This window comes from Drosophila teissieri, chromosome 3R, assembly GCF_016746235.2.
Source record: "Drosophila teissieri strain GT53w chromosome 3R, Prin_Dtei_1.1, whole genome shotgun sequence".
NCBI classification, from domain to species: Eukaryota; Metazoa; Arthropoda; class Insecta; order Diptera; family Drosophilidae; genus Drosophila; species Drosophila teissieri.
The window spans coordinates 6,673,353-6,689,722 of NC_053032.1; the positions used below are offsets into that span (position 1 = coordinate 6,673,353).

The window sequence follows — 16,370 nt, forward strand, 5'->3', positions numbered from 1 at the left end:
CTGACTGCGGCTAAGACGTCACAGGTTTCTTCAACCACCTCTTTCAGCCAAACAACACACAAACACACAGGCAGCTGGTAACTTGTGCGCCTGCGCGAGTTTAACGATTTCCCAGTCAAGCAAAGAAGCCACTGGCAAAATAAAGTCGAACGGCTGCAGTACTACGTTGTTGAATTTTTCCACAATTTGTGGATATCAAAAAGGTTGCAATTTTCGGATATTAATTGTGAAGGTCCAGACTCAAAAAAGTAAGGCTATTGTACATTCAAGCAAGTAAATGTAGGGCAAAACTGCCTTTTGAGGAAAACCCAAAAACTTTCAAGTAGCGACGATGAAGTGATGGCTTTTGCACGGTTCCCTGATGCTGCAACAAACAGTGGATACAGATACTGAATGTTAGGAAAAGTGAACATATTTTGAATGTCATGAAAACCTAAATGAAAGAAGAAAAATGTTTTTATGTGCGACTTTCCCATTGAACTTGGCTTCTAGAAGTTGAAGTTGCGAGCTTCGTGTGCGTGATGATTCATGCGACCCCAGACGAGCACCCAAATGGCTCATGTGTGTGTAGTGTGTGTGTACTCTCCCGCTCTCTTGCCAGAAAGTGTGCCTGAGTGGGTGTCCTCAAGTAATGCAAATAACAACAAAAGCCAAACGTCAGCAATACCTGAGCAGAAAACAGGCAGCTGCTGCCCACGAAAAAGCCTCTAGCCTACATTTGTGCGCAAAATCGAAGCACGCTATTCTTCACGTGCCACTGAAAGTTGCAAACATCCAAAGACAGCCATCCAAACTTTTTCTCCTCACTTTCGAACTTATGACTAATTGTTATTCCACACAGCCGCCAGGAACATCGAGTGCAAACGTGCTGAGAGCGGCGAAGCCAAATCCATTTAAAATGGCTGAAGAGTATATTCCAGATGCCAGCGTCATGGACACGAGTAAGTAACATATTGCAGCGGCCAGTGCGACCTTTGCGACCGATCTGTCCAGTTTGCTCAATAGGAACTCGTTCCGAGTGTTGAACAGAAGCTGTGCCCAACTTTTTCGGTGGCAATGAATAAATAATTCGGGTCTTTGTGCCTGGGTTGTGGGTATATCACTCGGGTTGTCGGTTGCGGTGGGGTACGAATGTGTTATTTGCTCTTTTTGTCATGTGGGGTGAAATGTTTTAACTTATAACGAACGAATTTGCAAAAGTTAATGTTTCTGTGTATAAGGTCTAATGACAAAAGAAGTCTACAAACAACTCATAGCTGTTAATGGGGAAAAGTTTTTTCTTTTTTTGTCATGTGCTCAAGTGTGCTCTAACAATTTCTTTTTTGTTTTCAAAAGTAGTAAAGACTAGAAAGATGAACACTTTTTTTATTGGGTACTTTTAATTAGGAACGCTTGCCTAGTGAAATTATTAGGGTAACAGCAAAGTATGATTTATTTTGATAAAATGTTTTGTTCTGTGGAATTTTCTATGCTTCAAAATCCCTCTTAATTATCCCATTAAATAATAGTAATCCCATCTATGTAATCTGAGCTGGTTGGTAGTTTACAGTGGGCTTTCATTAACTTCCAAGTCATTATTTGCAAATTAGCAAAAGAAAAAGAACATTACCTCATTACCCCCTTGCAAATATTTCATTCGACCACCTTTTTATGGGTACAACCAAATTATTTATACGTTGCCTTCCTTCCTGACCTGCTTTCTTTCCAGTTGTCCCCGCCATCCTGGGACTGACCGCGGCTGCTGTCCTCTCGTCAGTTGCCTGCATCTGCGCCCGGCAGATGCGCCTCCGGAACAAGAAACAGAGCCAGCACGACGCCTCGTTCCCCTTCCAGCCGACCCGGCGACCGACCGCCGTTCGATCGCCCAGCGGCCAGCCGCCGCACTACTTGAAGAAGTCGCCCTCGCCGACCGGAGGCAAGCAGATGGGTCTGCTGTCGCCGATGCAGGACCAGTCCACCTCCCCGATCGCGCAGCCGAATGTGAAGTACAGCGAGGAGGGCGACGGACCCGCCCAGCATCCGGAGCAGCAGAATGGCAACCAACTGACCGTGGTGGATGGCAACGGATTGAAGCACTCGCTGCACAACAGCCTCCACCACTCGCCGGTGGAGACGATCGCCAACGGAAGTGTGACCATTACCCTGGACGACCATTCGCTGACCAACGGGAAGGAGTTGACGGTGACCGACCAGTACGGAAAGCTGGGTACCATCTACTTTAAGCTGCGCTACTTGGCCGAACGGAACGCCCTTATGGTGTCCATCATCCGTTGTCGCGGACTCCCCTGCAAGGGAGGATCGAGCGGAACCGGAGATATTCCCACTGGCATGAACGGACGCACTCAGGCGGCTACGGATCCGTATGTCAAGCTGCAGCTGCTGCCAGACAAGCAGCACAAGGTCAAGACCCGTGTGGTGCGAAACACCCGGAATCCGGTTTACGACGAGGACTTCACCTTCTACGGCCTGAACATGAACGACCTGCAGAACATGTCGCTGCACTTTGTCATCCTCAGCTTCGATCGCTACTCGCGCGACGACGTTATTGGCGAGGTGGTCTGCCCATTGACCTCCATCGAGATCGGAGACATTTCCAAAGAGGCTTTGTCCATCAGCAAAGAGATCCAGCCACGGAGCCTGAAGATTCGAGCCCAGGGTCGCGGGGAGCTGCTCATCTCCCTCTGCTGGCAACCAGCTGCAGGTCGTCTCACCGTCGTCTTGCTGAAGGCCCGAAACTTGCCTCGCATGGATGTCACCGGACTGGCCGATCCGTATGTCAAGATATATCTCCTCTATAATGGCCAACGCATCGCCAAGAAGAAGACGCACGTGAAGAAGCGCACTCTGAGTCCCGTTTTCAACGAGAGCTTCGCATTTGATATTCCCGCTGCCGAAGTGAGTAACAATATATCAATTTACTATTTTTTTGTTTTCTTACCTAAGAGCTTACAAATGCTAAATTGCTGCATGGCAAGCATAAATTAAAAATCCTTATATTAAGTGTTAAGTGTTTCTTGTACTTTGTACTTCTCATTAAGTATGATAGGACTTAAATAAAAGGCTTTTCTTTTTTTTTGCACTTAATTTGGAAATAAGTAATAGTTTTAAGACACATAAGTACATTTGCAATCTTCATTGAAAACGTATACAATTACAGGGCGCTGGCGCCAGTCTTGAGGGTGTGTCTTTGGAACTGATGCTGCTCGACTGGGATCGCGTGACCAAGAATGAGGTAAGTCGATTGGACCTATGGACCTATGCCAACGACTGGATAATTGCACGCTCGAAATTTTCACAGGTCATCGGTCGGCTGGAGTTGGGCGGACCGAACTCGAGCAGCACCGCTTTGAACCACTGGAACGAGGTTTGCAACTCGCCCCGCCGCCAGATTGCCGAGTGGCACAAGCTGAACGAGTAGGTGAGGGGCAGGAAGCACCTGGGCGCAGGCGCCCCTTCATAAGGGGGGAGGAAGCAGGAGCTGGCAACCGGAACGAGAGTCATGCGGCTCATCGGCATGAGCTCGCTGCAACAATGAATTTCTCTCACTTTTAGCATATGATTGCATATGGGTTCAATTTGTTTTCCATTGTTTGTTTATATTACACTTGATTTCTGGGAGATCACTTGCTTTGACTTTAAAGCAACATTAATGAGAGATAATTGGTCGTTTACGCCACAAGCAGAAATTAAATATTTACCAAGCAACCACTAACTAAATTAAATGTATTAGAAAATGTTTAGGACCCTAAAAGTGCATGTAAGTGTAAGATAACTCAGAAACATCTCCATATAGACATGTTTGAATATGAGAAAGAGAAAGATGCCGAAGATTATCCATCTATTTTAAATCGACACGGACTTTGTTGCTGTATAAAACTTTACTTCTACACTTTATGTTACTTATATCCACGTATGATTTTCATATCAAACAGTTATAGTTATATTTAATGTGCCCACCATTCAGTGGTTGATTTCCACAAAGAGATATATGAGAGATATTAACCATGCATCTGTATAAAATATTTATGATATCTAACGTTTAAGCATAATGTCTGTACAATTTAATTAAAATTTTTTGATCATTTTGGTTTGATTGTAAAGACCTAAAATATACCATTGATTTAATTGATGCCAGAAACCAGATCTGCACACACCAGAAGCTCTTAAAGTGTGTCCAGAACGAAGCAAAGAAAGATGCTTACTGCTTAACACTTTATACGTACTCTTAAAAGTAAATGAAATAACTAAAACTACAAATAAAACAAAACCAATGAATCTAGAGAGAACACGCAGCAGAATGCTTAGCACCAAGAAGCTACAAAACCACACACAAATCGATCGAAAAAGTCAGAAAACATTGATTCGGAGAGGAAACCAACACAATACAATAATGTAAGCAGCATAGTACATGTAGGAATCAATTACCAATAACATACTCTAGAGTATAACCACTCACGAATAGCTCAAACCGAACGCAATAAGCACTACAGGTGTATCTAGCGGCACTACCTTTAAAGGGAATGGAATGGGAAAGAATCCCGAAAAAAGCATAGCTTAACGAAGACACCGAATCATTATCCATTACTGATATTAAGTGTACTGAATACAATTATGTACTATACCAGATCTATATAGACATCAGCCCGCTTCTACGTATATTTTGTAAACTGAGTGTTAGAGCATTAAACTTCATTGAATAACTACGAGTATACAAACATAAGCATATATACAAGCATACACCGCGATTCGATAGAATGGCAGATACAACTTCAATTCGTGTCCAATCAAAACTTCAATTCGTCTAATGGAAAAACAATAATTACCAATACATATGCGCTGAGTTTTTGCGGAGGAACCCAAATTATATGAGATGTGTATAATTCTACATTATATATAATTGTAATTGTAAGCTACATCAAATGGTTAATTTCCGTAATAAAAGGTATTATATAAAACAATGTCCAGTGCGTATTATTGACATACGTATGCATTAATCTGTGTCTTATCAGTCTTCATGCATATACTAGAGTTAACAAAGCTAAGGCACTGATAAGCAGAGATTCGTTTGCATCGCACACAGTACAAGAACAGCTCTTCTCGGAAAAGGTAACAAAATTTCGCTTTCAAAACTGTTTGGTTTTTATATAGTATTTCGATCGTTTTAAACATGAATCGCGCTGGATCGGGATCTCAGTTAGCTTTTTTTTTCGTATTTGTGTGTAGTCTAGGTAAGACTAGTTTAAGTATTCAAGATGAAGCGATCTCACAAAAGTCTACAGACGAAGTCTGTAGATTGTGCATATTGCTATATCGCTTTATCTAATTTTTAGATTGGTCGCTTGCCTTAAAGTGTAACACTAAAACCAATAAGACTCTTTTGGAGAACCAAATATGCGACGGCGTAGTCGATTGCTTGGTAGATGAAAATTCCGATCGGCCAGATGAAAGGTTCGAATTATGTTATAGCAAGGTCTGCGAGAACGAGAGTTTTTATCGCTGCACCTATGGAGGGTGTTTAAATGGAACTTTAAAATGCGATGGGAAGACTGACTGTTGGGATGGAAGCGACGAAAATAAATTCGAATGCTTGGAGGATGCACATCTACAGAATGAGTACGAAGACCTCAAAGGGGGTTGTGTGTAAGTTGTATTTGCTGTGAAGTATATCTGCGTAAAATGATGTCCTAGTGTCGCATTAATTATTAGGGACTTTACGATCTTACCAACTAATTCAGCTTAAATTACCTTAAATTAAATGACTGTTAAAACTTTAAACACAAATATCCCAAATGCCAGATAAATGATATTCGATGAATTTATTTGAATGCTTGATTAAGTTTTTTTAATTTGATACATTTATTATTTATTGTTTACTGAAACATACTTTGTTAGATAACTCTTATTAGTGTTCAGGCTAAGCTGTGTTCACTATCATCTTGAGTATGCATTGCAGAGATGAGGATTTGTTCGATTGCAAGGGGTCCTGTCTGAACTGGAGTCAGGTGTGTGATGGACTGGCGGATTGCAAGGACGGCAGCGATGAAGACGGCACACTTTGCACGGCATTCGAGTGTCCGCCACCGGCATTCAGATGTCTTTACGGTGCCTGCGTTAGTCCGAAAGCTGTGTGTAATCACATTCCCGATTGCCTAGATGGCTCCGATGAGATGGCGGAAATTTGCATGGCCAGGAACCCATCCGTGCATCACTTGGGTCAGGATGTCAAAAACGGCTGGAAAGTGAGGCACTGCAGGCTAGAAGATCCGTCGACATCCCTGGTGGTGGAAAACTACGTGGGTGGGACTACCTTTCAAAGCAACGCTTTTGTGCCCGACAAGACCGTCGTCCATCTAAGCTGCCGCAATGGATATGGTATGATCGGCGAGGAGAAGAACATTTGCGACGCAGACCAGTGGCGCTTTCCCTTGGCCAGGTGCGTGCCCCAGTGTAAGCACGTCGGTAAACTGAGCCACACGAGGCAGTGCACCCTGGATGGTCGCCTGATCGACTGCGATCAGTCGGTGCTGCCAATGGGCACTCTAATGTCGGTCACCTGCTCGTCCGGGTATGAAAAAACAGAAGGGGATAGTCTGCAGTTCTGCGACGAAACCGGAAATTGGGTAATTTTCAAAATGCTGCCAAACTGCGAGCCCATCTGTGGCGTCTGGATGCTGAAAAACGCTACATCATCGTCGACTCCTCCATGGTTGATGAATGTCTTTCAGAGAGGTCACAAACCTGAGTTTACGGTTGTCTGCAAGGCTACCATCGTGTCGCCGTATATTCTGGTGACCACGGAACGCTGTTTCAGTGAGGTGTCCATCAAGAGCGTGGCAACCACGGAGCCTGTGCTCTATACTGTCGCCGAGGGTGAAATCTACGGTAACAGCTTCTTGGTCCACGAACCCCATCCGTATAAGCTGCACAACGTATCCTATATACACTATGTTAGGTAAGTCATATTGCTTTTCCGGCTTGCGTATTTAGCAATACTTCGGTCTCTCAATAGGTAATAATGAAAAGGGCTTCTGAAATTCGTACCCCATTTTTAACGTGAAATAGATAAGAATGTTACGTTTTTTATCTTCCGGCTTATTGCAACTATTGTACATTTGGATAAATTACATTATTTCGTCATGCAGTAGAGCTACACATATAATAGCCCATATGAAAGAATCTCAAAGCACTATATATACATAAATACATATATGTATATGTAACAGCAAGACCTTTTAAATGTATTCATCGCCTGATATGAAGTTTTCGGAAGATTATTATCACATTAAACCTAAAGCAAATCATTATAGAAGCCAGAGAGGTACTGCGATTTGCAATTGAGCCTTTCATAAGGAAATAACCAATTTCATTCCAATCGTTTTTTAGGGTATCAGATGGAAAGAATGTAGGTACTTTGGCCCTGGTGCACTTGGTGCAGCCCCTAGAGTTCCACATGAAGTTAAGACCCGTCTGTCTTACGGAAGAAGTTACTGACAACTGGGTAACCGCCGGAAATTTCAAAGGAGTTAAAGCGGGCCAGCCAAACATCGATGATAGGAGGCAACCAGATCGCCACGAGCTTAAGGAAGTAATTATCGATGCCCGTATGAAATACCATATAAGTGTGTTTAAACAGGACATCCTAAACGATATTGCCGAGACACATGCAAAGGAGAACATTTAATTCACTTTATTACGGGTTGAGTTTGTGGTTAGTCGGAAATCAATTTACATCAACTGAGGAACACACATCTACTATTGACAATTATATAAGTACGTATGCATATTCAGCTGGATATCCATCCAAGTCCAACCGGAACTGCCGTGTATTTGCATATCTTAGCCATTGAATCGTTTTGTAATCTGCTGTAAACGTTAGACGGTAAAACAAATAATCATTTAGCTCGGCTATCTGAATACCCCGAATGTTTCTATTTAATGCGTATGTGTGTGTGGAGTGTGTGGTTCAGAGTTCATTTGCTATTCACTTAACTGTAGGTATTTTCTTTTGTGTTCCATTTTCGTTTTGTCTTTACATTGAGATTGCGTTTTGGAGTTAAACACTAGCTATCGGTTAGTTTAACTTTAATTTAGATTAGGATTAAAATTAAAATTACTTTATTTAATAATACATTACATTTGATGTTGTCATACTCGTATTCACGTTTAGGTTGAGTTTCTGCCATTTAGTACGAAATTTTATAGGACACATTCAGTTTGCTTAGTAACTGCAGTAAAAACGCTCTTTAAAATGTTTGATTTTCATCAATTTCTCCGCTGGTTTGTTAATTTCGATCTCTTCAGTCTTTCCAAAAATTAGTACATCTCTTTTCGGTTTTGTTTTATATTTCGGTTTTAGCAACTGCCAACATATACTTAGAAATGTTTTTTCAAAATAGTTTTCATCTATCGCATAGTTTCATTTATAGTTGTAAACACATTTGATTTTTTGAATTCATTTTGCATTTTGTGTTTTGTTTTTCGAGGAGATTCTCTCGGAAATATCTGTATTTAATACGATACACCTAAACAAATATATATGAGGATTTGTATTTAAATGTACGTTACGTTTTCTTGTAAGTTCCTTTAGGTGATGTATATCTATGTACAAATATATCGGCTCAGTGAGCAGTTTTTGATGTCTGCTTCAAAATCATTGCTTCAAAATTGCGAGATCCGTGTGCATCGAAAACAAATTCATTTCCAATTATATTTACAAGCGGCCATACACGAGGTCCTGGAAAACTAATCACTTGACGGGATAACTTTTACTGGACATATTAATATCGCAGGATCTTTATCGGAACTGGTGCTTGTGTTTCAAGACATTGTGTAAACATAGGCATGGACGGTGTTTGTCAAATTAGAGTACGTATCGTTGGCCATTTACAGAGTTCTTATCGAGTGCGCGAGAACACCCTTAACTTAACCCAAGAAGATCTACAAAAATTACAAAATGACCTTCGCTCGCTACAACTAACTACAAATTAATACTGTACAGGAATACACGCCTCGCCTCCGCTTGGAGAACGGATGAACTACCTTCAACTTAGAAGTAGGCCCCTAGCTATCCCTTGTCCTTCCCAGGTCCCACACTCACGCCCAGGAGGTGCTCTCCCGCCATCAATCCCGCCGGCTGGTGGGCGTAGTTGCGGATCTGGTGCAGCGAGATCAGCTGGTTGGGGAACCCGTTCGCGTTGTTCTGGTTCACGTTCTTGTTCGGGAAGCTGATGGCATCGTAGAGATAGGGCCGCTGGGCCATTGGGTGGTGGCTCAGCGAGTTCAGGTGCGGGGGCATCGAGTTGATCGGCGTGAACGCCGAGTTGCTGTTGGCTTTCGTTATGGATGCGGCATCATAGGGACCTACGGCGCTGGGGGTCGAGGCTGTTGAGAAGAATTGAAGAGGCCAGATGTTAGTTAGGAACTAAAGATTCCTCATCGGGTTTGTATATATATTTAAAATTAAAGTTTGATTGTGGTATTTATAATTCCTATGTCGCAATTCGACCGAGTTTTGGTATTAAACATATATGTTAACATATAACATATAACATATATTGACTAGACCAATTTGTACAACTTTTTAGCCAAATCATAAAACAAAACAAGGGAGGACGCTATAGTCGAGTTCCCCGACTATCTGATACCCGTTACTCAGCTAGTGGAAATGCGAACGAGTAATTTCAGCATTCAGAAAACAATAATAAAATAAAAGTAAATAATAAATGTTTCAAAAGTGTGGGCAGTATTGACAGTTTTGTGCGGATGAAGAATATATATACTTTATATGGTAACATACTATTCAAAGCATCTAGTATACCCTTTTACTCTAAGAATAACCGGTATAATGAGTGAATAAATAACTGGATTTTTCTATTTGAAATTTAACTGTGTAAAAGCTTCTTTTTTAATATCCCTGAGGCCAAAACACCGAGCTCTAGGAATTATGTCTAGCATTAGAAAGTAAGTGTACTCCATATAGAAATGGGTTTGTAATACTTGAATGAGCTCATAAGCTTTGCAAAAACATAACAAATAGGAAAATAGCCTAGCGTTGTCTAGGTTGATTGTCTAGGTGGGGACATTAAAGATCGGATAACTTACCAATATCCTCCCGCACAGGATCGGGCATGCGATGATGGGGCTGCAACTCCGCACCGTGTCCGTTGCTTTGAGCTCCGTTAGGAGCCGTCGGCTGAGCGTAGTGGGTTTCCATGCTGTGCTGGGGAGGAGGCTGCTGCTGCGGATGGTGGTGTTGCTGCTGCTGTTGCTGCTGCTGCTGGGGCGGGACATGTTGCTGCGGCGGGACTCCATGCTGCGGGTGGTGGTGGTGCGCCTGCTGCTGCTGTTGCTGCTGCTGCTGTTGTTGCTGCTGCTGCTGGTGCATCACCTCCATGGCGTTGGCTGCAGCGGCCGAGTCCGGACTTACCTTAGGCCAGTAGCCGTTGTCGCTGGGGGCAATGGAGACGGGGGGCAGGCCCAAGTTGTTGCGCTGATGCTGAGCGGGATTGGGAGGCGGGGGCGGTCCATTGGTCGGGTTGGCCGACCCTCCGGCAGCTGCAGCGGCCGCTGCTGCAATGGCCGCCGCGCTGCCCGGCACGATAGGTGGCCGTTTGTCCGTCCGCTCCGCGTGCTTCTGCATGTGCTTGGTCAGGTAGGTCTCCTGGGTGTACGACTTTCCGCAGTACTGGCAGATGTGCGTCTTTAGGTGCTTAGACTCCTTGTGCTTGGGGATGTGCTCCAGCAGCGAGGGCTCGTCCGAGAAGCACTTGTAGCAGGAGTTGCACTTGAACGGCTTGTCCGTCTGGTGGCACCGCGAGTGCGACTGCAGGTTGGAGAGCTGCGAGAAGGCCTTCTGGCAGCCGGGATGCCTGCACTTGTACGGCTTGTCGCCCGTGTGTGTCCGGATGTGTTGCTGCAGATGCGAGAGCTGCGTGAACTTTCGCTGGCAGATCTCACAGCGGTACGGCTTGATGCCCAGGTGGATCCGGGTGTGCTGCGACAGATACGACGAGTTGGCGAAGGCCTTCGAGCATTGGGTACACTTGTACGGCTTGGCCTCTCGCATGTGGATCTGTGTGTGCAGCTGGAGATCAGCCTTCGAGCTAAAAATCTGCGGACAGAGAATCGATTATTTAGACTTGGGTGACAAACGGATAACGGATGCCTGGCTGCTGGTATAACTAGTAATAGGGTACAAAAAACCTGCTTCTTGTTATACCCGTTACTCGTAGAGTAAAAGGGTATACTAGGTTCGTTGAAAGGTATGTAACAGGCAGAAGGAAGCGTTTCCGACCATATAAATTCTTTATAAAGATCAATTGCCGAGTCGATTTGGCCATGTCTGATATGGCCATGTCAGTCTGTCCGTCCGTCTGTCCGTCCGTCTGTCCGTCCGTCTGTCCGTCCGTCTGTCCGTCCGTCTGTCCGTCCGTCTGTCCGTCCGTCTGTCCGTCCGTCTGTCCGTCCGTCTGTCCGTCCGTCTGTCTGTCCGTATGAACTTCGAGATCTCAGGAACTATTAAAGCTAGAAAGTTAAGATTCAGTATGCAGACTCCAGAGACATACACGCAGCGCAAGTTTGTCGCCTTCCACGTACAAACTTTTGAAAATTGCTTTGATATTTTTTCATTTTCTAATTAGTTTTCTGAATTTCTATCGATTTGACAAAAATCTTTATGCCAATCTAAAAATCTAATGCCCACAAACCGCCAAAAACTGTTAGTGTTGAAATTTCTTCTTCGCTCTTCCACTAGCTGAGTAACGGGTATCAGATAGTCGGGGAACTCTCTCTCTTGTTATATATATTAACAAAATATTGTGTTTACCTATTTTAATTCTAATGTTGACCACTCTTAAATAATACCAAAGGTTAGCCAACATAAGATTCTTAAAAATGCTCGGCGACATAAAAAAATGATTTCGGTAATCGATGTAAAGAATTATATTATTAAAAAATTACATTAATATTATAATAGCTTTTCACATTAACAATTGTGTACCTGGAAATTCCTATTCTTTTACCTTACAATTTATGTATAGCACTGGTCTTACAAAAATTGTGATACATAGTCCGAAAATGTTCATAAACTTTCCTTTAAAGTTCCCAAACTCCCTGGTGTCCTCTTAACAGAAATATATTCGTTATTAATATCGTGAAACAGAGACTTTGCTTGACCCCTAAGGCAAATATAAAATGTTGCAGACTTAGTTCGGAAGTTCCCCATCACCTTGGTGTCCTTAACGTCCAACTGGGTCATGTGGTGCGGCGAGCTGGTGGAGGATGAGATGCCGTTCCCGGATCCCGCTGCCGTGGTCACATTGCCAACGCCAGTAGCCCCCGCAGAGGAATTTTGAGAATTTCTTTCGTTCAGCGTCGCATTCTGCATCCGGATGCCGCCATTGTCGACGCTATTGCTGGTCACTATGATGTGCTGGTTCGGATTGGGGTAGATCCGGGACTTGCGGCCCCTCGTGGATCCGGTGGGGGCGGGTCCAGCTGTGCTGCTGCTCCCACTGCTACTGCTGACCACAGCATCGTTCACGTGCTTTTGGCTACTGGCCACTGATCCACTGACCGCCGAGGAGGCCACACTGCTCTCCAGATTGGTGATACTCGGCTTGGGTTCCGGCACCAACTGGTACTGGTGTTGCTGCTGCTGGTGATGCTGCTGCTGCTGCTGCTGTTGCTGCTGCTGCTGCTGCGGTGGCTGGGGTTGCTGGTGGGGCTGCTGACTGTAGCTAAGGACGGAGTTCCTTAAGTCGGCCGTGTTGGAGAACACACTAAGTGGACCCAGGGCCACCCGCTCGTTGAGGCTGTTCCGCAGGTGGTCAATGGAGCGATGCACGGCATGGGAGTAGTCCCCGCCAGCGGGCGGGATCTCCCCGATTAACGGCGAATTGTGATGGTAGTCCAGACCGCCGCCTATCGGCCGATACTCGATGAGACGGCCTTCCATTTGGCTGCTTATCAAATCTATTTTGGTTAAGTTCTAATTCACTGGCCCACGCACAAGTTTTCTTTGTGGGTTGACAGGTAACTTTAGGTTTTCACTCTTACTTCGGTATATTTTATAGTTTTTGTATTAACTTTTTTAACTTTTTGATATACATATATCTATTTTTTAGCTGTAATGTTTTTGCAAATTATTATTGAGAAATACAACCCGTTTAATTCCTAACCCAATCGCAGTTCGTCCCAAATATTCAAAATTAGATTCTGAAATTAGGAAAAAAATGAATTTTGTTTCCCAATACACCTTTACCATCTTATTTTTTTTGTGTAACCTGATCTGATATAAAAGCGGATTTTAACACTTTAAGAAATCGACCCCGAGAATTCTCACAACTCAGTTCCTAATGAATGCGAATGCAACAATTTGCGAAGCCAAATAACTTTGTTGAAGCTGTGTTAGCGCTTTGTTGACATTGTGCCCCAACTGCCAAAGCCAATATTAAATAAAGGGGAAATAACAGAAACGAAGCTCAACTGAAAACCTGCGAGATCCGACCACAAAAACGCTTTGGTTTCGGCTGGGTGCACCGGGGAGCTGGAAAAGCGACTTTTTGTCTCCGCTTTTGTTGTCCTAAATCTAACGCCATTTTTTCCACGACTCACTTTTATTTTGCATTTTCAATTGGTACGCCTGCTCACATTTTTTCCTTATTCCCCTTTACGTTTTTACGCGACAAAAATATTTTTTCCGCACGAATTTGGCTTTTCGGGCTTGGGTTCGACTTTTTGCGAAGCGATTTCGTTTTTCCATTTTCTATGCATTTCTCTTTTTGGACTGCCTTCGATTAGATTTTTTTCTATATATACTATATTTGTATAAATGCTTGGCTGTGCTTTTTCAACCTCCACCGGGTTTTTAGATTTTTTTGTGGATAGCTAGTCATTCAGGTGCAGACATGCCGCAGACATCCTGTGGAATTTTCCAGGTGAAAGTCCTCAATGGTATTTTTCTGCTCGGTTTTTCATTGAAGTGCTCCAATTCGATACCTTCTAGTTCTAAACGCGACAAATTATTCATTCATGAGTTAAGCATTTGTTTGCTTTGTTGTGCTGTCACTGTGGCTCTTTTTCAACTTGTTTTTATTAGTTTGTTTAGATATAAATGGAAATGGATGTTTTGAGTCTATAGCATTGACCTTGCCATTTTCGGGTGTTAGATATTTGACGGTTCAAAAAACGTGGCAATATAGATTTGTCAACACTTTGGCTGCTGACATGAAAATGCAAGCGAGCGAACTGGGGCTTTGGTTTAATTATTGCAAGGGTTAATGCATGATTAAAAAATTATTTATGAAATTGAAATGTAAGAGCTGAGAGGTTGTCTGAGAATTAATTGACATGCCAATGAACTATAGAATGCCTGGCGGCAAATTTCAAAATGCGAAATGAATTTAAATGATTTTCCAGCTTGAAATGGAAACCAGAAGCACAGTACATAGTACATTTTTACATTGTTTAATGTATTTATAATTAAATTGGGTTCAATCTTTTGTAACGACTCACTCTGTGTTTAGGTGTCCGTAACTTCTAACGAAATGATCTGTGCTCATTATGAAATACGTCTTTCTTTTTGCTCAAAAGGTATATAAGCCCACTGCCCCACACCTGCTGCTGCCAGTTAGGCGGTGTGATTCCTTTTTTTATTGGTTTGCTAAATATTGACTTTTTTGACATGGCAATTTAATTTATATAGGAAGCTGAACAAACATTCAGCCCAGGCGAGTACATAGGCGGATTGCACATAATGTATTAATGGCGCAAAACAAAAAATGCAAAAAGAAGCATTTGAAACTAAAATCAAAAAATTGAAACTGGGGAAAATATGATGCCTCTGTCTGTGTTTGCATTTACACTGGGTTTGGGTTTTTTGGGCCTTGGTTTGGGACTTGGGGTTTTCCGATGGTGTTAATACGTAGTTTGGGCTTTTAACTAATTAACATTTAGCGGTTTGGCAATATTCTCGCCCTGCGCTCCAGCCGCATTCCCTGCCAGATTGGCGGGGGATGTTATTAATTGAAAAATGTGTAAAAAGTTTTGCGCGCTCTTTTATTATTCATAATTTGCTGTTGTTGCTGTGTTTTTTTATTTAATTCTGATTAATGCATTTTTCACACCGCTCTTTAGGTTTTTGTATTAACTTGTTCGAATCACAAAAATATTTCCACTTTTTCCACAGTTTTTTATTGTTTCAGTTTATGAAAAATGCATCGCGCCATGTTATGTGATACTTTTTTTCGTTGTGTTCACCTTTTTACATGGCTAGTTTCTTATGCATTTTAATGATATTTATTTTCACATTTTGCCATAGGAGTTGATTTTGTCAGCTTTTTGCACTAATCATTAATTAATTTCACATCACTTAAAATATGCAATTAATTTTATGTGTGTTTGCCATAATTAAAAATAATGTGTTCATCTTATTAGGAGCGTACGCCCGAGAGACCCTTGTAAGCGTTCTTATTGCCGCGCTAGTCTTTGATTAACTGATCGCTCTGAAAAGAATTTTGCCCCAAACATCCAACTGGAGCAACAGCTGCTGACCAAAAGTTTCGATCAACGGCTGGTTATGCGAGCAATAATAACTGCAATCCCACTCCGGCGGTGGCCCAGCGATCTTCTCAGTCTATCGAGTTTCGGGAACCCAAAAATCACGCTGGACCAGCTCCGAATCAGGTGTTCTGCGGTGCCCAATTAGTTTCCGCTTGATTGGACCGGATCAACTCAAGGCTCGAGTCGGTGAAGTCGAGTGGAAAAATATTTGGCCATCGAGCGTTTGACATTGCGGCCAATTGAGCTGCGAACCTTTGAGAAAACGAGCCCGACAGCCCAGCGGGTCTCATGGTTTCGATTAGGATAACCCTTTCAAGTTGATGTCAGCTTCGAGAGCTTGGGATCAACAGAGTTAGATCTTCATAATTAGATCTTCATAATTAGATCTTCATAATTGGATCTTCATAATTAGATCTTCATAATTACTAATTTGCAGTAGACATAAAAAACATATTTTTTAAAAAATATGTATATTGGATTATAATTATAATCAATAGTCTTTCAAATCCAGATATTGCTGATATCATATTTTGTGTACCCATATCTGTAGTAAACTTCTATATTTCTTCACAAATTACCATATTTCAATACTACATATCTTCTCTTCCTAATCCTTTCAGTCATATAAAGGTTGCTATGGCAACCGTACGTATAAATTATGAAAGCTAAAATCTAACTTCTGGGACAATAAGATATTTTTTACAATCGGTAAGAAATTACTGAATACCTTCACTCATGTTTATAAATATTATATAATTGGAGACACAAATGTGTAGTTTATTTTTATACTTCGTCTTTGAACTCTATAT

The 16,370-nt window shown here is 42.5% G+C and overlaps 2 protein-coding genes and 1 pseudogene across 3 annotated transcripts in view; 2 read left to right on the forward strand and 1 right to left on the reverse strand.

Moving 5' to 3' along the window:
* The first annotated feature begins 113 nt into the window (after nt 1-113).
* On the forward strand, nt 114-4,917 carry LOC122620282 (synaptotagmin-4). The gene is made up of 5 exons (XM_043797667.1): nt 114-248; nt 842-941; nt 1,709-2,895; nt 3,158-3,232; nt 3,299-4,917. The coding sequence occupies exons 2-5, from the start codon at nt 899-901 to the stop codon at nt 3,416-3,418; spliced, it is 1,425 nt and encodes a 474-aa protein (XP_043653602.1). The 5' UTR covers nt 114-248; nt 842-898; the 3' UTR covers nt 3,419-4,917.
* A 1,038-nt stretch (nt 4,918-5,955) lies between these two features.
* LOC122619232 lies at nt 5,956-7,699 on the forward strand (annotated as a pseudogene).
* Nucleotides 7,700-9,060: 1,361 nt separating this feature from the next.
* LOC122619231 (zinc finger protein rotund) overlaps nt 9,061-16,370 on the reverse strand; it is a 28,987-nt gene continuing 21,677 nt past the window's right edge. Inside the window, exons 1-3 of one of the 2 annotated variants that reach the window (XM_043796020.1) lie at nt 12,227-13,104; nt 10,102-11,110; nt 9,061-9,381 (exon numbers count right to left, since the gene is read on the reverse strand). In XM_043796020.1, coding sequence (XP_043651955.1) covers nt 9,065-9,381; nt 10,102-11,110; nt 12,227-12,955 — 2,055 coding nt within the window. In that variant the 5' untranslated portion in view covers nt 12,956-13,104 and the 3' untranslated portion in view covers nt 9,061-9,064. Of the gene's footprint in view, nt 9,382-10,101; nt 11,111-12,226; nt 13,105-16,370 lie in introns of those variants that run through there. The other variant, XM_043796019.1, reaches the window with a different exon arrangement.

Bases quoted from the DNA above. Each gene is read 5' to 3' on its own strand.
- LOC122620282 (XM_043797667.1), top strand. From the start codon at position 899: ATGGCTGAAGAGTATATTCCAGATGCCAGCGTCATGGACACGA. The intron at 2,896-3,157 runs GTGAGTAACAAT...ATACAATTACAG, and splicing joins TTGATATTCCCGCTGCCGAA to GGCGCTGGCGCCAGTCTTGA. The intron at 3,233-3,298 runs GTAAGTCGATTG...AAATTTTCACAG, and splicing joins ATCGCGTGACCAAGAATGAG to GTCATCGGTCGGCTGGAGTT.